Source organism: Canis lupus, chromosome 26, assembly GCF_048164855.1.
Source record: "Canis lupus baileyi chromosome 26, mCanLup2.hap1, whole genome shotgun sequence".
Classification (NCBI taxonomy): Eukaryota; Metazoa; Chordata; class Mammalia; order Carnivora; family Canidae; genus Canis; species Canis lupus.
Genome location: NC_132863.1, coordinates 21,682,077 through 21,702,410, shown reverse-complemented (window position 1 = coordinate 21,702,410; position 20,334 = coordinate 21,682,077). Strand labels below are relative to the sequence as shown.

The following is a 20,334-nucleotide window of genomic DNA, read 5'->3' as shown; positions in this document are numbered from 1 at the left end:
GTCCCACTTCGGGCTCCCTGCATGCAGCCTGCTTCTCCCCCTATCTGTGTCTCTGCCTCTCTCTCTGTGTCTCTCATGAATAAATAAAATCTTAAAAAAAAAAAAAGACATCTTACTAGTTCTCTCATTAACCAAGCTAAATAAAATCTTTAACATGTTTATTTTGTATTTGAGTCCTGATTTTACTTTCTAAAAAAAAAATTATCTTTTAGCAAGGTGGTTAAATAAATTTGGTACTTTGATCTTACATCCCTCTTCAAAATAGATACAAAGACCATACAGTGGGGCGCCTGGGTAATGCAGTTGGTTAAGCATAGGGACTCTTCATTTTGGCTCAGGTCATGATCTCAGGGTGTGGGATCGAGCCCCATGTCAGGCTCTGTGCTCAGTGAGGAGTCCGCTGGAGATTTTCTCTCCCTCTCCACCTCCCACTCATGTTCTAAAACAAATAAATCTTTTTAAAAAATCATATAGCAACATGGATAAATCCTCTTAATAAAACATTAGGTGGGGAAAAAAAGCAGAATGCAAAATTTGTATGAGACTGTGATTAGAACTAAAAATTTTAAGTACCTAAGGCAAGAATTAAAAGAGAAGGAGAAAAAAATTAAAGCCTGATTTTTTTTAGGGTGGTAGTATCCTAGAGATTTTTTTAATCCTTACTTTTTATTTTCTGTTCCATTACATATTAAAACTAAAGGCACCTGGCTGGCTCAGTAGGTAGAGCAGGTGACTCTTGATCTCATGTTCTGAGTTTGATCCCTATGATGGGGGTAGAGATTACTTAAATTTTTTTTTTTAAAGACACAGGCAGAGGGAGAAGCAGGCTCCACGCAGGGAGCCCGATGTGGCACTTGATCCCGGGTCTCCAGGATCACGACCCCAGCCAAAGGCAGACATTCAACTGCTGAGCCACCCAGGCATCCCAAAAATCTTTTTTTAAAGAGAGTTATTTGAGTGTACAGAGAGAGAGAACAAGCCGGAGAAGGAGCAGGGGGAAAAGGAGAGGGAGAATCTTAAGCAGGCTCCATGGTGAGCACAGAGCCCAATGTAGGGCTTGATCTCAGGACGCTGAGATCATGACCTAGCTGAAATCAAGAGTCAGACGCTTAGCCATCTGAGCCACCCAGATGCCTCTCAAAAAAACCTTTTTTTTAAAAAAAAAATTAAACTAAGAGAAACAAAGTCTCCGTATTATTTTCCTCTTGTTATTGTAACAAACTACCACAACATACGCACATTTATCATCTTAGTTCTGGAGGTCAGAAGTCCAAAGTGAAGTCTCATCAGACTAAAACCAAAGTGTTAGCTAAGCTGGTTCCCTTCTAGAGACCCCAGGGAAGATAGGATACCTTGTGTTTTCCAGCTTCTAAAGGCCACCACAGTTCTTGGCTTCTAGTCCCTTCTTCTGATCTCAAAGCCAGCAGGCAAGGCATCTTCAGATGTCTTTTCTCTGATTCCTGAGGACTCTCGTCATTATACTGGACCCACCCACATAATCCATGATAATTTCTCCACCTCAGGATCCGTAACATCATCACATCTGCAAAGTCTCTTTCACCTTGTAACACAGTCACAGGTCCTGCCTAACTTTAAGTTCCATGAGAACTAACAGCATCCTTGTGTTTCTGAGTGAAGGTACCACACTGAGTGCTGAATCTCATTTAAATTTAATTCAGAAGTAATAGGCAATACTATAGTAGGAAAATAACTGTTGCCTCTGGGGGTAAAGTGAGGACTGAGAAAGGGCATAAACGTATTTTCTGAGATGGTAGCCATAGTCTATATTTGACAGTGCTGTAGGGCACAAAAGTATAAACAAATACTAAATTCTAATATGTATTTAGGGGGAACTGTACTGATGTCTGACATTTATTCTGAAATATAATATAAAAGGATGGATACATAGAGGAATGGATAAATATGTGATAAATGGTGTTCATTATAAAATCTTTTGTTGACAATTTTTATTTTTTAAATTAATTTATTTTGTTTAAGATTTTATTTATTTATTCATGAGAGACACAGAGAGAGAGAGGTAGAGACACAGGCAGAGGGAGAAGCAGGCTCCACGCAGGGAGCCCGATGTGGCACTTGATCCCGGGACTCCAGGATCACACCCTGGGCCGAAGGTGGCGCCAAACCTCTGAGCCACCAGGGCTGCCCTATTTGACAATTTTTAAAGGGAATTTTGGAAAAAACAAGCTATGACCCTCAAATACTGCTCCAGTGACTTAAATTAATAAAGGCATGGATTTGGAAAACCATCAGGCAACTTCTTAAACAAGCTCTCTACTTAAAATTGAAGGCCCTCGACCAGGGCAATTTGGGGAGGTGTTTCAAAAGGCGTGGGAGTATTACTGATGGTCTCCATCACAAGGAAGATGGGGAGTGTTACCAGCACACTCAGGGGTGGGGCCAGAGAAGCTACTGTAACCGACTAGTCTGTACACATGACAAATAATTTCTACACCAATGTCACTGAGGAACACTGATTTAAAACCCCAATCTTCCCTTCATAACCCTCCATCAATTTGCTGTAGCACATCTCCAACAGGGTGGAGGCTCATTTCTTGAGGGCTGGTTGCATCTCCCACTTCTTGGTAACTACGGAGAACCCAGCAGAGCGCTATACCCAGAACTCGTATTGAAAAAAAACATTTGATGATGGGCGGCAGGTGTGTGTATGTGTGTGCGTATGTGTGTGCACTTCCTGATAGTTCCTCCCCCAGTGAAGATGTAAACCTACCACCTCCGCCTCCACCCCCCCAGGGGGGCCAACAGGGAAGGATGTTCCTACTCCAGTTCTTTTGCTAAGACACAATCTCCTACAGGACGTCCCCACTGGCACAGACCCTACTCCACCCCCCTCCACCAAATGGCCCGGGGAAGCATCTGAATGTAATCAAAGTCACCACCATCACACGGAGCTGAGAAAAGCCAGCATAAAGCACTTTTATTGCAATAATAAAACTTGAAACTCATACGTAGTGCGGGCAGGTGGGGGTGGGGGGGTAGGCAGCAATAATTTCTCTCACCAAATCACTACACAGGACAGCAAAGGGGTGAGAGGGGGAGGAGGAAAAGCCAGGAAACTCTGAGATCAGCCGGGGGAGCCGAACATCAAAAACCAGGAGATGCTGAAGCTGTGATGACCAGCATCATTTTCTCAAGACAACACTCAAGGGTTTGTCATGATGGCTGGGCTTTCATTGGGTGTTATGTGTCTACAAACAGCACCTTCAATTTAAACTTTCAATTAAAGTTCTTAAAATTTGGAAAGTGGAGCTCAAATAGCTATGAGATTACAAAAGTCCTGAATATCCATTAGAAAAACCACAGGATGGAAAAAAAACAAAACAAAACAAAGAGCCAGGCCATGAAGAAGGCTTCAGAGGTCCCTGCTGGCCTGGGGACAGATACCTGTAGTGTCCAATATCGCAGTGAGAACAATCTGCTTCCAAAAGGCAGAGGGTTTATTATTGGGGGGGGGGGGGGGAGAGCAGGGGAGGGGTAGTGGAGGCAGAGGCTCTCCCCCTCCCCACTTCAGTTTCAGGTAGGGCTTTAATTCAACCCAAGGACATCTCTCAACTGGGAGAGTTACTTCGGCCCTCAACAGTGCCTCAAATCTGCTATGGCTTTGCAGCGCAGCAGCAAGAATGTTTAATATATAATAGATAAAAATTTCATCCAAAAAAAATAAAATAAAATAAAGATTCTTGTAATCCCCCCCAAACATCAATTCCTATTCTAAAGTTAACCCATGACTTGTGCTGTTAATACTTGACTAATACTTAAGTGGAAACCTAGATCCAAAAGACTGAAACTGAACCTTCACCCCAAAATGAAAACGAAATCAAATGAGTAACTTGAGGTTTATGGCATATAGTTTAGGTCAACACACACACGAGGAGAAAGGGAAAGAGCAAAGCTGGGTGACAGAACACATTCAGTCGGGGTCGATGTTTATACAAAGAGTGTAGTGGAACATCAGGAAAAGCTCCATACGGACTCGCGTGTGCGCATCTGGAGGCGCCACATCCCTCCATGGCACATCTGTGGGGGACAGAAAATCTGTCAGTTCCAGCAACACAGGGCTCCATCTGCGCAGCGGAGACAGACATGGGGCTGCCTGCCACACTTAGTCCCTTCCTCAAGAGCTGCAAGGTCTCACCTAGAGCAAGCCGCTTCTGCTCCAGCTGGGGAGAGACCACTGAGCCCGGGCTGGATTCCCGGGTGAGCAGTCTTCTTCCTGCCTAAACTGGTAGTGTTTTCTTTAACCTAAGGTTCCGTCTACCTTACTGAGGAGAGCAGTGATGGTACAGTTCCTCATTATCACAGGGTCTCCCAGCTTGGCTGCATATAGGAATCACCTGGGGGCTTTAAAAAACTGTCATGCTTGGCTCCCACTCCCAGTAATTGTGGTTAATCGTCTGAGGTGTGCCCTAGCCATCAGGAGAATCTTAGGATAGACTTCCTAGTGACTTCCATGTGTGCAGCCCTAAATTGGTATGCCCCTCATGTTGAAGAAATTTAGAAAGCGTCTGTGGTCTTTTATTCACTTACTCAAATCTATAACTTTCTAGGTCTGCCCTTAGGCTTTCCTTCAAGACCTATGCAAACTCTGCGATGTTCTTTGGCAGTGAGGGGGAAGCTTAGGCCAGGGTGACTGGTAGCCCTCTCTCCCATCCTCCCCCTCCCTTCAGCCTACCAGGTTTACAGGATGCCTGTACCCATGTCAGGCTAATTCTAAGACTCCCTTCAAGTACTTTTATGTCCAAAGAGTTCAGCTCTCAAAGGACAGTAAAGAGGTAGTGAAGTGTAGACCTTTGGGCAGACAGAGGCTTTGTAAAATGTCAGGAGTTCCCTCCTGGTAAGAATGATAAGTAGAGAAGCCAGGATCATCAAACCTGCTCAAGCCTGTATGAACCAGGTACATAGGGCTCAAACCACAGAGAGAAAATAGCTAAGAATTTGAAAAGACCCTGTATTTTTAAAAAGCCCACAGCAGGTCAGGGTTAGACCACTGGCAGCCACTTGTGACAGCTTTTGAACAGAAGCTTTCTCACCCAGCCCCTGGCTGTGGTCCCCTGGTTCCAGGGCCAGGATGGGGAAAGCTGAGAGGTCTGGGACCGAGTAGAGAGAAGGTGGCAGCATTCATGTGTTTTATGAGTCTGATACCCACATGCAAAGTTGTGAGCCCTTAGGACACAGAGTGTCATTTCCTAGAGATGACAGTAAAAGGAAGGAAAAGCAAGTCCAGGAAGGGGAAGCAAGAGAGGTTTCAGTCCTACTTTGTCATTGCCTGGAAGTGACCCTCAGTAAGGTCTTTCTCTCTAGACCTCATTTCTCTCACATGGTCCATGGGAAAGCGGATCAGTCCCTCAGATCTGAGGACTGAGAGCACCTTTATGCTTCACGAGGACACCCTGGCCTCACCTTTCCCCCCATGAGAAGGAGGCAGGCCTGTGAGCTCTAGTGTTCTGGGCTTGCCCCCAAGGCAGCTGGCCCAGGTGACAGTGTCCCTCTCACAATCCCTGATAGGCAGTGGTCACACCGTATATGGCGAGGGGGCTGCATGCACTAGGATAGGGTAAGCAGTCCTCAACAGTCTTCCTTTTCTAAAGAACTAAAATTTTGGCATTATAAATTTGGCCACATTTCCACTTCCCAATTCAGTTTTAGTTTTTAAGTTAGATATAAAAACATCCTTCGTTTAAACAGCTACTATCAGCTGCCCCAAACCAATGAGTTTGTTTGAAAGCATATATCATCCCTTTCCACAGGGTGACCAGCTTCAAGGTGTACACTAATAACTTAGTAACTGAAACCGAAATGCTTCCCAACAGAGCAAGAATGTAGGGGGGAAGAACCCATGGCATTTTTGGTTCTGCTGTCCACCAAACACTGGGAGGTACACAGGCAGGAAAAGGCCTTTGGCATTCAGTTCCTTACCCAAGAATGGGGAGCTCAGGGAGGAAGCCATTCCTGTCATTCCAGTTTCAGAAGCTCCACGTCAAAGACGAGAGTGGCATTTGGTGGGATGATGCCTGGGTGCCCAGTAGCACCATAGGCGTAGTCTGGGGAGATAGTCAGTTTGGCTCTCTGACCCACACTCATCTGTGAAAAGAACAAAAAAGAAAGACTCAACCAGACGCACTCCCCAGTTGTTTCTATAAGAAGCAGGGCTGTTACTGGGGTGTCCCTGAGACAGCATAATGTGACTAGGACATGCCAGTGACTGTGTGGCTGCCTGGGTGCCAGGCACCTTCCAGCGCAGAACACAGAAGTTGGCAGTCAGGCTGCACAATCCCTGCATCTGGCTCTAAGGGGCTCAATGGCAGATAAAAACAACCTTTCTGCCCAGCTCTTATGTACCTAACTCTGGGCAGCCAGTACCATGTCAGTATAACCACTTTGTCCTTCAGGGGTCTGTCACTCAAAGGACACGTTAAGTGGAATCTACACTCTTAAGAAAGGAGGACTTTGACCAAAACTTTGCTTTAAAAGAAAACACATATACAGAAAGTAATATTTGGGGTAGTCTACTTTTCTATACCTTCTATATTTTATACTTACACTCATATAGAAAAACTTTCAAAAGGACATGATTTTACAAAGTAGCATGTATAGTAGGCTACTATTTGTGTGAAAAAGAGGGAAATACTTACATACCTTCACCTTGCCTATATAAACAGAAAATACCTCTGGAAGGCCACAAATAATACCAGCATTTTTCCATGGGGAGAAGAGAGTACAGAGGCCAGGGTGGAGGGAAAATTTTCACTTTTTAAGATACGTTTGTACTTTTTCATTTCTCAGTCAAATACATAAATAACTTTCAATATATATTTTCTGAACAGTGAGCAGACTCTCTGCTGCATGTCCATCCTCCCAGCGCACTCTGCTCAGCTTCCCGGTGTACGCTCCTGACTCTCTGACCCAGCCTAAGAGACAGCAACTGAGATGGGGCTGAAGGCTGCGCTCAGACTCTAATGTGACTCAGAAACTGTGCTCCTCACATCTCCTTTAGGAAACCGGGACATGCTGGGCCAGGGTGGTAAGGGCAGTTAAAATTAAAAGCATATGGTTTAATCTAATGAAATTCAAAAGAGTCATGTCCTTTTCCCCAGCAATTCCACTTCCAGCATCTTCTGCTAACAACCCAAATGCCCATTATGAGGAGAGAGGTTTCACAGGCACATCTGCACCATGGTCAGCCACTAGAAAGAATACAGTGGCTAACATGGAAATGTACTAACGCAGAAAGATGGCCGAGACACGGTGAGAAGGGGAAAACGCAGGCTGCAAACAGTCCTGTGGCAGGACCGCATACTTGTACACGTAAGAGCCAAACAACAACAATATCAAAAGAAAGGGAAAAGGGCACAACCCCCCCTTCTTCCTGTGCTTTTAACTCACTCAAAGATATCCTGTGGAATTTCAAAGATGCTCTGTGCAGGTCCCAGACCACCCAGACTTCTCACAAGTGACAGGCCTGTGATTGACCCCCATGTGCCCTGGGTCCTTGGGGAGACTGAGAATCTCCCCAATACTCGGTCAGGCCTCGCCAAGCCTAGGATGTACAATAGGCTGATAACACTATCTTGGTGGCAGCTATGGCTCTTGGAACACAACACAGTTATTGTTCTGGTGCCGGAACGGCCACAGAAGATGGCTGCGGTGTGGACAATGGTTGGCATGGTCGTTGGGGGATGGGCTACAGACCAAGAGCCAGCCAGATGCAGGCAGTGTGGACAGAGGTTTCCAAAGGGAAGTGAACCACAAAGATCCTCTCATTCTTGCACTATCAACCCTCTACCCTGCAGGAACAGAAATCTAAACACTTGGGAGTGGGATGACTTAAAAGTTTCTGCAAGTTAAGCAGTTCACTTGGAAATAAATTGGTGAGTTTATAGAGGAAGTAGAACAATGTGTATTCTGGAAAAAGAGAAAGACAGACATCTTTCCACTTTGGTTACATCTCAATTCTCTTCGGTGAGAGGGAAACAGACTGCTTAATTACCCACCACACAGGGCTGATTATAAAGCCCCTTGAGTCTCAGGATGCTGGAACCCAGTTAATGCTGAGAAAAAACCTGCTGGGCTTGATGGAAGGCTAGAACCCAACTGAAATTTGGCACCGTGGATCCTGTTGTCCATTGGGAATTGTGTCGGCAGAACAAAAGCCATTTACACAAATGGGGAGGGAGTGCTGAGGAAACAGACTCAAGACAAACAAAATGACTCTCTCCATGAGTATGACCTCTCAGAAGGGGTCTGACACAACACGGCCAATAATAAGACAAACGCAAATTAAAACCACACCAAGGTAACTTTTTTCACTCATTGTATTGTCCTGAATCCAAAAGTTTAACAACACACTGCTGGTGGGACTGGGAGGAGACAGACATCCTCACAGCCCGCTGGTGGCAGCTCAGTGTAATCCCTACGGATGGCAACTTGGCAGTATATCAACATACTGTGCACACAGCCTGTGAACCACTCACCCCTGCTTCTCAGAATCTGCCTGTGGCAACACTTGCACAAATGTAAAATTAAGTCCACACGAGATTCATCACTGCAGCATTGTTTATGACAGCCACAATACTGGAAATGACCATCAATAGGTCATTGTACTGATAAAATACACCCACCTAAGGGAATGTGGGAAGAGAGAGTTTCCTCCTCTTTTATTTCTGGATATATAAAGTGTGAAAAAGTAAATGAAAAGGCAAAGTACAGAACACTGTGTGTGTCTACAGCAAAAAAAAAAAAAAAAGCGTATTTTTATAAATGCTTAAGGAAACTCTATAAAAAACATTAATACCATGAGTTGCTGGGGGTGAGGGGACTGGCAAGATGGGGTGGGATGCAAGTAAAATTTTCTACTCACATCTTTTTTGATTTTGGAATCATATGAATGTCCTACCCATAAGCATCATTTCAAAGGCAGACACCAGGAAACAAAACAAAACAAACAAGAGCATACCTGGGCAACCCCTTCTTCCCAGCCTCGGATCACCTCCTGCTTGCCTAGCATAAACTTAAAGGGCTTGTTTCTGTCCCGGGAGGAATCAAATTTCTTTCCATCTTCAAGCATCCCTGTGAAAAAGGGCAGTTGTAACATGAGCAACAAGGAGTGATGACATGAGGCGTGTAAGAAGCCAGCCGAGGAGTGCCCGTCCCGGATGCCGGGCATCAGGCCTGGCAGGGCTGCCCGAGGCCTGAGGAGGAGTGTGGTGTCCCGGGAGGATTTCCTGGGTCTTCAGCGGGCCTCTAGAGTTGGGACAGTCCGTCTACCCCAGGGCTATGTGTGTTCTTCCCAACTCCAAGCAGTGAGCTGACCACCAGAGGCAGGCAGCTGTCTACCTTGGGCTGAGAATGGGTAAGTGTCCATGCTCTAGACATGAACTGTCAGCACACTCTGAGATGAAGAATAATCATGGGCCTGTTAAGGCACATGTAATGGCTGGCAGTCACATATGGTTCAGAAGCAACTGGCCTTCCTCAGTTCACCCATCCCCTTTTACAGAAATGCAGGTAGTATCAGAACTAAACTGAACTGCAGGACGCCAGCTGGTGTCAGGGAATCGGAGAAATGGCAACAGAAAAGACACTGCAAACCTCTCCCTGGTGGCCTCTGGACAACTCCAGCTGAACTGAGAGCAGTGCGTCCAGTTGGGAGTCAGGGACTTTCCACACATGAATTTACTCAATCCTCCCCCAGCACTGTCCCCATTTCACAGAGGAAGGAAGTGAGAGAAGCAGAAGGAAGTGAAGCAACCTGCCAAAGTAGTCAGCTAGACTATAAATCCAAAAACCATGTTCATTCAACTACTCCAGTGCCCCAGGAGCCAGACAAACCACACTGGCAGCCTCTACCAAAAGGGGGACTTCTAGACATGGAGATGCCAGAGGGTGAGTGCACAAGACAGACACCTACCACTCCTCGTTCAAACAGGATCATCTGCAGTGGTTTCTCTGAAAGTCAGAGACAGCCGTCACTGAGGTCCTGAACTTTCAAAGCACCATCCCAGACTGGAAGAGGTATGCCAGTTGTTGACATACAACTCATACAAAGCAGTTTTCATTGGAGGCTAAGGGTGGGTGCCCACGATGGTTCTAAAGTATCACTCAGAAGACCCAGTAAAACAGAATTCTGTTGTGTTCGGATGTTTTTAGGGGAGGAGGGAAATCCTAACATAAACCCAACTTAAAAAACAATGTCAACACTTACAAGTGGGATAGGGAAGCAGAGATCAATTGAGAGCTTTATCAAAGCCACCGGACTAGCTCAACTTTGACAAAATAGGAAATGGGCAGTGGTGGGGACGGGAACTGCTGTCCTAACAGAACAGGAAGGCAGACAGATGTCCTGAGCAGTGTGGGTGCTGACAGTGCCTGAAGTCTGGAGCTGGGGGCTGAGGACTCAGAGGGAGACAGGAGGGTGAGGATCTACCCCTGCCAAGTCAATAGAGAGCCAGGAACTGGTACCCCAGAACTAGCAAGGTGGGGTGTACACGGCACTCATCTCTTCACCAGAACACATTCATGGCCTGATAAAAGAAATGACAAATGGCAGGACTTGAGTAGTTTCCTATAAATGAACACCTAGGAGAAAAACAGGTGTCCACCCTCCACAACTCTCACTTTAGTCTGTCCCCTACAAGCTCTATTGCATACACTGAACCTGACCAACCTAAACCCTGCATTAAGGGTAAGAGCAGGCAATGAGCAGTCTGGATTCTCAGAACCCTTTCTTTGACCGGGCAGAGAGCCTTTCTATCACCCATTGGAGCCTGCTTATGGCGAAAATAAGGAAACCAACTCCAAGGTTTAGTTAACCCACCCAAGGTCGGAGCCAGTGGGTAGTGGGGCCTGGCTCTATCAAAAGGCTGTATTTGGCCCAATGGAGAATGTGAGCTATGAAGGAGACCAAAGACCAGAAACAGCCTCTTTCTGGTCTGTGCTCATCTGGGGAGATGATGAATAGAGCCCCAGGGCTCCCTTAGCAGATTTGGTAGAAAAGTCACTAGGTAAGGAAACCCCTGGGAAACAGCTAAAAATGGCAGGGTGGTCCCTGCCCTCTCAGCCCTGCCTGCAAAGGGTGGCTGGACAAAACGGGAGACAAAAACCTGCCTCAAGGGCCATCTGGAATCCAGGCCATGGCACATTCCAGACCCTTAGAAAATCCAGACCAAATATTCCCACTCCTCTCTCCAACTGAGCAACTTTCCAGGAGCAGCTACAGCATGGCCCAGGAGATGAAATGGAACCAATCTAGGCCTTTCTCCTATACCAGTGTCAGTGTGGGGTAGGCACATGGGCCAGTCTGGGCACTCAGATCAAATGTGGAGTCTACTGAAACCCTGCAGGAAAGACTTGCCTCACTGGTCAAAAAGACACTCAGGAAGAAAGCTCCTGCCCTCCCTTTCTGTTGAATGCTGTTCTGTGAGGATGTGATATCTGTACCCTGGCAGCCACCTTGTAACCATGAGAAGGTCAAGAGTACCAGAGAGTAGTTGTCCTATTGCTCTGAACCAGCCCCAAACTGCCTCCCTGAAGCTTTATGTTCTGAGGTGATTAAGTCTGCTCTGCCTTAAGTCAGGTTTTCAATCACTTGCAGTTGAAAATAACCTAAATAGGTATGAAGCGACTCTTTAATGGATCTTTACTTAATAGCCCCCCACCCCACCCCGTAGTACTGCCATGAGAGGGTAATAAAGAACTGGAGTTCAACAACTCACATGACAAAGGCTGTCATCGACTCTGACAGCAGACCAGCATGATCTATCAGGACCCAGGACATACACACACATGTATCAGTGAAATAAGATTTACATGTAAGAGTTACTGCATGTGATATACTTTCCATTTCTCAAAAGAATGCTGACTGTGACCTCCTAAATTTATTTTGTGATACACTACGGGTTGAAGCTCACCGTTTAAAATATAAATATACCTACAAAAGAATTATTCTTTCAGCCAAATCTGAACATGCCTCAACCCGAGCAAGATTGTATTCTGACTGCAATGAAAGACCAAAGGGTCCTGAGGCAGACTCCCTACACTTCCCTCTTATACCTGATCAAATGTGTTGCCAAGCTACCTCCAGATGCTACACACACCCATCCTACTTTGCCTGAAGGTGAGATGCCTACTGTTCCAGGCCAGGAGCATCAGGTGCTACCTGCTGCTAAGCTAACCTGGAGAAGTGGATGCTCTTCAGTGCAGACTGTGGGTCTGGGAGCATGTCTTTCTAGCCCCAACTCTCAGTTTTTCTAAGACACTGAGGGGCAAAGCCTTTCCCTATTATTCCAAAAAACCATAGAAGCAGGATTTCTAAGTAAAGGGACTTTAAACAGGAGCCTTGCTGAAAATCCTTAAAAAATATATTTTTTCGGGATCCCTGGGTGGCGCAGCGGTTTAGCGCCTGCCTTTGGCCCAGGGCGCGATCCTGGAGACCCGGGATCGAATCCTACATCGGGCTCCCGGTGCATGGAGCCTGCTTCTCCCTCTGCCTATGTCTCTGCCTCTCTCTCTCTCTGTGTGACTACCATAAATAAATAAAAATTAAAAAAAAAATATTTTTTCACTTGGCCAACATATAATACAAACTTAGTTTCAGATGTAGTATGCAAGAATTCATCAGTTGCAAATAACACCCAGTGCTCATCGCATCACGTGCCCTCCTTAATGCCCATCACACAGTTATCCCTACCCCCCCATCCACCTCTCCTCCAGCAACCCTGTTTCCTGTAGTTAAGAATCTCTCATGGTTTATCTCCCTCTTTGATGACTTCTCATTCAGTTTTTCCTCCCTTACCCTATGATCCTCTGCCCTGTTTCTTATGTTTCACATATGAATGAAGCCATATAAGTGTCTTCCTCTGACTTATTTCGCTCCTTGCTGAGGATCCTTATTCTCTTCCCCTATTTCAGATGAGCTGTTTCCCCTGAGAAGAAGACATGAGCCTTGCTCCAGAACTTCAGACCATTGTCACCAACTGTCCATCTCACTTCCTTGCAGGAGAAAATCTTAGGGAAGGATGGGTGGTGGTGTTGCTAGTGGTGGGGTTCCTTAGGCCTGAGGAGGAGTTGTCTTATAATCTAAGCTGGAAAAGTAAACAACATCCCCAGAGCTGAGCAAAATCTCACACAACTGGCACGGGCTATAGGAGTAAGAATGGGCTAGAAGGAGGGCTTCCCCAGTGGTGAGGAAAAGACCACTTATATATGGCTATAAGTTGCAGGCCAGGGAAACAGGTGACACAGGGGAGGATGCAGTGTTCATTAAGAAGCAGAACTTAACATGTGTATGGTGTTTTCTGGAGTGGGAATCGGGCTGGTCAGTGCTGAATGCAGAACACGACAGAAGCTGTGACATCAAAATAGCTTTAGCCAACATGGAGGAATAGGGATCAGATTTACTCTGTGTGACCAAATACAAAACAAAACAACAATAAAGAAACCACAAAAACACAAAACAAAAACCTCCACCATAAAAAGAGAGCGAGAGAGAAACAACCCTGACAATAGCTAAAACGTTTTTAAGACACTGGACACAGCAATGAAGGAGAGTGATCCCTGAGGGGAAACTAAAATGGCAAGCTCTATGTCTGCCCAGCTTACACCCTTGGGCGTTTCCAGGGAGAGGGACCTGGATGGAGCTCAAGGCAGCTCAGAGTCCAAAGGACACAAACCAGGAAGGAGAGAAGTGTAGAGTGAAAAAATCCTCAGAGATTTGCAGAGGGTCCCTCTTGAGTATTCAGCAGAACACTGATCAGCACGAGTTTGAGGAAACTACTTAAGGCCAGGAAAAGAACCATCCAAAAGGTTTAGAAGGAATAGTGCCCAGTGCTTACACAGAGTTTGGAATAGTGACTGTCCCACTAGCCAGACTGGAGAAAATCCTGGTTTATGAGGCACTGAGTAGGACACCTCAAAGATCTCATCTCAGTAGCTGGGAATCATCAGCTCCAAACTGAGCACTGCTCCGGACCTACCTGACAAATCATAAAAGAGATACCTAAAAGGACAAAATGGTTTCCAAGTAACTTAAGTGCTTCCCAGTACAAAGCCCAAGAAGATTTACAGGAATAAAAATATCTAGCACCCCAAAAAGTAAAATTCATAATGTCCAGCACCCAAAATTACCAAGCATGCAAACAAGAGGGAAAACACGACCCGCCATGAGAAGACTAATCAATCAATTGAAACCACTCCAAAACTGACAGAGATGTTAGAATTAGTAGAGGACAGAAAGAGTCAAACCAAACTTCTAGATATGAAAACTATATTGGGCTGGAACAACTGGATGCCCACAGGTAAAAAGTAAAACCTTGAACCTATACTTCACATCATGATCAAACATCAACCCAAAATGGGTAATTGACCTAAATGTAAACATAAACCCATAAAACTTCTAGAAGACAACATAGGGAAATAATCTTTATGACTGTGAGACAAAGATTTCTTAGATAGGAGGCCAAAAAAGCACAAAAGAATAAACTGAACTTCATCAAAACTAAAAATTTCTGCACTCTGAAAGGCACTTTTAAGTGAATGAAAACTCAAGGCAGATTAGGAGAAAAATCTTCACAAATCATAGATCCAAAAAAGAACTTGTGTCCAGAATATATAAAGAACTCTTAAATTTCAGCGGTAAGAAAACAAACAGCTCAATTTAAAAAGGGCAAAGATTTGAATTGATACTTTACTGAAAAAAATATACAGGTGGCAAGTAGGCACATGAAAAGATGCTCAATATGATTAGTCACCATAAAAATGCAAATTAAAACGGCTGGGAGATAGGACTACTACTGATTAGAATGAGTACAATTAAAAAGACTGATCATATGCAGTGGTAAGGATGTGGAGGAACTGGAATTCTTACACACTGCACATGGGAATATGAAATGAAACGACCACTTTGGAAAACAGGTTGGCCATCTAAGTTAAACATACACCTCCCATATGACGGGGCCATTCCATTTATCCTGGATAAATGACAGCCATACAAAAAGACTTATATACAAATGTCCATAGCAAACTCACTTGGAATAGCCAAAAACTGGAACAATCCAAACCTCTGCCAACTGGTGAGTGGATAAACAAGCACATCCATATAAAAGGAAACTATTCAGCAATAAAAAAGAATGAACTATCGATAACACGGAACAAAAAAAATCTCAAAATAATTATGCTGAAGCAAACGAAGCCAGACATGGGTCTATACACTGTACAATTCCATGTATATTAAATTTTAGAAAATACAAATTCTGATAGAAAAGCATGCCACAGATTGCTAGGGATGGAAAGAGGAGGTTTTGAAGAATAACAAAGAGACATATCAAAACTTATGAAATCATACACATTAAACACGAGCACATACACATTAAACACGAGCAGTCTACTGGATGTCAATTATACCTCCACAAAACTGTTTTTTTTTTTTTTTTAAGTGAAAAAATTAAGATTCACTAAAATCCTACACATGTTTACCTCCTATATCCAACCTGGCAGTGAGTAGCGAGGTACTTCCTCTGTAAAGGGAGGGAGCAAGTAAAGCAGGTGGCTGGTAAAGTCTCAGCCACTGCTCCCATTTTTACTCTGGATATCTGTGTGCCAGGATCTGGAGCCCTTGACCAATGAAAGCACCTGCCAAGCTAGTGCCATAATTTCCTAGAGAAAGCATGCTCTGATGAGAGAAGGCAACTGAGGTTACAGTCAGATATGACAGCTGACACTCTAAGCTCCAGAGGCCACTATTAGCAAAACCCATCACCAGCATGGGCCTCTCTTTGCATTTCTGACTACATACAAACCTATGCCTCATGACCCACAGGCTGCCCAGGACAGCTCTGCATTCTCCATTTCAAGAATTATTGTCTCTTTCAAAAAAAAAAAAAAAAAAAAGAATTATTGTCTCTCCTGATTGAAGGCAGCTTGAGGTCACAAACCTGGCCTTCAGTCCTACGTCTCTGCTGCAGTAGGCTCAACCCCTGGTACCCTCCAGACCAGCAGCACCTTTAAGAGTGGTTTCGCCTGCACAATCTTTAAGAACCAGCAGGACAAGCATAAGGAATCTTATTTAGAATCTCTTTCCTGTATGGGAGGAAGACTCTGAGGGGTAATCCCAGAATGACAGCTTTTACTTTCAGCACCTTTAAATTACTAATCAGGGAGGGAAAAAAATGCAAACATTTGAGAGTCTCTGGTTAAAAGCACAAAGACCATGAAAAGAGCAAACGCTATGGTTGCATGAGAGACCAGTAAAGCAGCCTTTGGCTGTTGAAAGCGTTGATGTCACCTTCATCTGAGTTTCCTCCCAAACAATTCAGCTGTTCTTGGGGGGAAGAACCAGACTCAAATCCTTAGAGAAGGAGCAGGAGAGCTTAAAAAAAAAAAAAAAAAAAAAAAAAAAGGATGTGGAGAACAATCTCAAGTTCACCTCCCCCACAGCTGCTCTTTCCTGGAGCTCGCCTGTTTCAGGGTGTGCTCACTCAGGAGGAACCAGGAAAGGCAGACGTGGCCAGTGGCTGCTGAGCAAATGCCCTTGCACCGTGCTCCTGGTACTCAGTGCAAGTCATGGAAGCAGTGGTGAAGACCCAAGGCCAGGGTCTGGAGATTCAAGGGGACCACAGGGTAATTATTTCACTAATAACGCAAGAATGCATCACGGAAGGCAGAGCCCCTGTACCCTCTCCAGGGTGGGGAGGAGGACTGCAGAAGGATCTGTAGTGAGGACTACACACCTGTGGCACTTAAAGCTCATGACTCACAATGTGGTTTTCAGTTGCTGATGGTATCTTTGCAGGTGGTTTTCAAAGGCAGGATTTTACAGGGTCCAAACTACAGAGAATCTTAAAATTAAAGACAAAAAGCCCAAAACTAAGTCCAACAACAATAACAATAAAACAGAATATCCCACACTCCAAACTTGCCAAACAAAATAAAGCTCTTGCCATTTACAGATGGGAGAGGGAGAATGGACTTTGGCTTTCGACTCAACAGGTATTTTCTCAAGTATAAAAGAACAATGGTTGAATGGAGGAGGGGGAACCAAACTGAAAATTACTAATTTTTCTGTAGATTTGCATTTGAAGCCACCATTCCCAAATGGATGTACTGACCTAGGTGCAAATGGGCATACTGACTCAGGCATGGCTCTTTCCCTTCCTCTATCTTCTTATCTACAGAAGCTCCCTCAACCGCCTTTTACTTAACTGCCTTGCCAAAGACTCCTACACACCACAGCCTGCACAGCTCCAGCACAGCAAAGGAGCCTTCAGCCCCGTCTCTAATCACCTCCAATTCTTCTTCCCCACGTGCACTTTATGCTTAGGAAGGGCCGGTCAGCTATGTTACCCGCAAACTCATTTATGTCAGTTACACTTATTGAGGACAGGAAACATAAACAGTATGCAAAGAAATGAACTGAGTGTGAACAGAAAAAGAGTGGTCAGCTGACTGGAAAGACTCAACAAAGGCAAGTCACAAAAAATACTCCTAGTGAATATGTGTGTGTGTGAATAAGACTAATGTATGCTTGAAGAAAGAAATCTTAAAACTCTAGAAAGGTTTGGGGCACCTGGGTGGCTAAGTCAGTTGAGTGTTTGACTAGATTTCAGCTCAAGTTATGATATTAGGGCCTGGGGAATCCAGCCCATGTCAGGCTCCCAGCTCAAAAGGGAGTCCACTTGAGGATTTTCTCTGTGTCCCTCCTCTCCTGCATGTACGCATGTTCTCTCTCTCTCAAATAAATAAACCTTTACTCTTCTTAAATATTTCATTTATTTATTTGAGAGACAGAGAGAGAGAGAGAGAGAGAGCATTAACAGGGGGAGGGGCAGAGGGAGAAGCAGGCTCCGCACTGAGCAGGGAACTTGATGCAGGGCCGGATCTGGAGATTCCAGGACCACGACCTAAGCCAAAGGCAGATGCTTAACCAACTAAGCCACCCAGGCACCCTTCTAACAAATAAATAAATCTTAAAAAAAAAAAAAAAAAAAAATCTAGAAGGGTGTGGCACTGATATGACCTCACAATAGTCCTTACTGTTTTGACTTTAGAAGAATCCAAAACTAGATTTTCGCAAGAACCTTGATGGGAAACTACTCGAAGAGCCACCCTAAAAGACATGGGCCTTTAGTAAATGATTTATGCTTGGATTTGAAATAAAATGTTTAGAGAAGTCATGCCACTTTTATAGTCAACTATCCACTTGCCCCATCATAATGAGTGAAAAGAGATTCTCCACCCGGCAGTAGCTAGCTAAGAGTTATGAATTCAAAGCCTATGTCTTTGCTCCATTTCCAGGCCTCTGTGGTTGCATTCCCTGGGCAACCTTCCTGAATTGGGAGTTCTGAGAAGCCCATGCACGTGGTATGATCAAACGTCAAGTGCCTACCCAAAGAGGGAGCCAGCTTCTTCTTCCCCCATCACAGAAAACAAGTGTAAGGACATACCCCATCTCTTATCTGGAAATACTCCTAACCTTTTGCTAAATCTCTTTCAATTCTATGACCAAAAGTATATTTTCAAGAAGGCCCCATGATGGGAAGAACGCACAGGATCCCAGAACATGAACTACAATTCATGTCCTTGTGGGCATGCCTTTCATTTCCCAATTTATCACAATACGAATAAAAGGACTGCCACATTATATGTCATGGGGCTGGGGTGGAGCAGGTGGAGATGCATAGAAGGAAAACAATACTTAACAGTGGCTATTTGGTAATGGTAGAAATATGCATGATCTTTAGCTTTTCTTTTTTTCTGTTTTCCAGAAAACACAGAGGCGGGAATCTGTAGGGTATATGGGATTAAAGGCATGAGTTCTGGGGCTTGGCTCCAGATGATCACAGCATTCCTCCCCCAACCCCCAACCCCATATCCCTGCTTCTGCCCTCTTTCTCCTACAGTTTAAACTTGACACGGCAGCTAGAAGGACATTCTCCTAAAATACATGTCAGACCCTACTACTCCTCTGCTCAAGGCCCTCCCTTAGCTCCCCATCTTACTTAGAATAGAATCCAAGTCCTAAAAATGGTCTACAAAGCCCTGGAAGAGCTGCCACCCCACATGGCATCCCACTGACTTCATCTCTGATTACTCTCACACACTTCTCCACTCCAAGAACACGGTTTCCTTCTGTTCTCTATAGACACCAGGGATACTATCACCCTGGGTCCTTTATCCCTGCTGTTCTCTCTCTCTCTTTTTTTTTTTTTTTAAAGATTTTTATTTATTTATTCATGAGAGACGGGGGGGGGGGGGCAGAGACAGAAGCTCCATGCAGGGAGCCTGATGTGGGACCCGATCCGGGGGCCCCCAGGACCACACCCTGGGCTGAAGGCGGCGCTAAACCGCTGAGCCACCTGTGCTGCCCCATCCCTGCTGTTCTCTAAGATGCTCTTACTGCATAGTCACATGGACCACTCCCTAACCTTCTTCAGGTCTTGTCTCAAATGTTACTTTCTCACTGAAGTCTTCCTGGGTCTATCTAAAATCTCAACCTTCTCCTGTCCCCTCCTCTGCACTGACTAGCTAATGTACAATATATTTTTGCTAATCAGTCATATCTGTTATTTTCTTTCCTACTACAGTGTAAGATCTATGAGGACAGGCACCATGATGTGTCTTTTTCATTCCTATACTATTGGTGCTTAGAATAGTGCCTTGCACAAAAGAGATGGTGGGTAAGTACTTGCAGAAAAACCAAAGGCTCCCTTTCCCCCTCCACACACTTGGCAAGCTCTCCCCTCCTGCCAGCCAAAGCCATACACATCTAAGACCACATGGCACTTCCACCCAGGTATGGGCGGCTCAGGGCACTTCTCCTGTAAAAGTAGGCACAGGGGGGATCCCTGGGTGGCGCAGCGGTTTGGCGCCTGCCTTTGGCCCAGGGCGCGATCCTGGAGACCCGGGATCGAATCCCACGTCAGGCTCCCGGTGCATGGAGCCTGCTTCTCCCTCTGCTTATGTCTCTGCCTCTCTCTCTCTCTCTATGTGACTATCATAAATAAATAAAAATTAAAAAAAAAAAAAAAGTAGGCACAGGGGAAGGCACTCCCTCAAGGTAAGCATCTCAAGGGCAGAGCCGAGGCTTTTCCTAGCTCCTAACACGTTTGTTGAATGACTGAGGGAAGGGCTTGGCGTGCTGCTTTGTATGTAGTAGGTGTGAGAGGAAGTAGTCACAATTTTATTAATCCACAGGGATGGGGCAAAGTCCAAAACCTAAGTATTTTCCTTCTTATTCTAACTTAAGGGAAACAGACATACTATGCCAAACCTAACAAGAATATGGGCTTTCCCCATTCCAGCTAG

At 45.0% G+C, this 20,334-nt stretch overlaps 1 protein-coding gene and 1 long non-coding RNA gene across 12 annotated transcripts in view; one reads left to right on the top strand and one right to left on the bottom strand.

Annotated features, from left to right (window-relative positions):
- The window catches only part of FKBP1A (FKBP prolyl isomerase 1A), a 58,946-nt gene that overhangs the window by 30,695 nt on the left and 7,917 nt on the right, over positions 1-20,334 (bottom strand). For 4 of the 6 annotated variants that reach the window (XM_072800375.1, XM_072800376.1, XM_072800373.1 and 1 more), the window contains 3 exons: positions 8,993-9,105; positions 5,956-6,120; positions 2,932-4,056 (listed from right to left, as the gene is read on the bottom strand). In XM_072800375.1, coding sequence (XP_072656476.1) covers positions 5,992-6,120; positions 8,993-9,105 — 242 coding nt within the window. In that variant the 3' untranslated portion in view covers positions 2,932-4,056; positions 5,956-5,991. Of the gene's footprint in view, positions 1-2,931; positions 4,057-5,955; positions 6,121-8,992; positions 9,106-20,334 lie in introns of those variants that run through there. The other 2 variants (XR_012018422.1, XM_072800374.1) reach the window with 1 other exon arrangement.
- Positions 1-20,334, top strand: part of LOC140618229 (uncharacterized) — a 51,067-nt gene that overhangs the window by 24,036 nt on the left and 6,697 nt on the right. The window contains exons 5-7 of one of the 6 annotated variants that reach the window (XR_012018430.1): positions 12,946-18,156; positions 18,325-18,461; positions 19,614-19,706. This is a non-coding gene — a long non-coding RNA (uncharacterized lncRNA). Of the gene's footprint in view, positions 1-6,863; positions 7,112-12,945; positions 18,157-18,324; positions 19,257-19,613; positions 20,058-20,334 lie in introns of those variants that run through there. The other 5 variants (XR_012018428.1, XR_012018425.1, XR_012018427.1 and 2 more) reach the window with 5 other exon arrangements.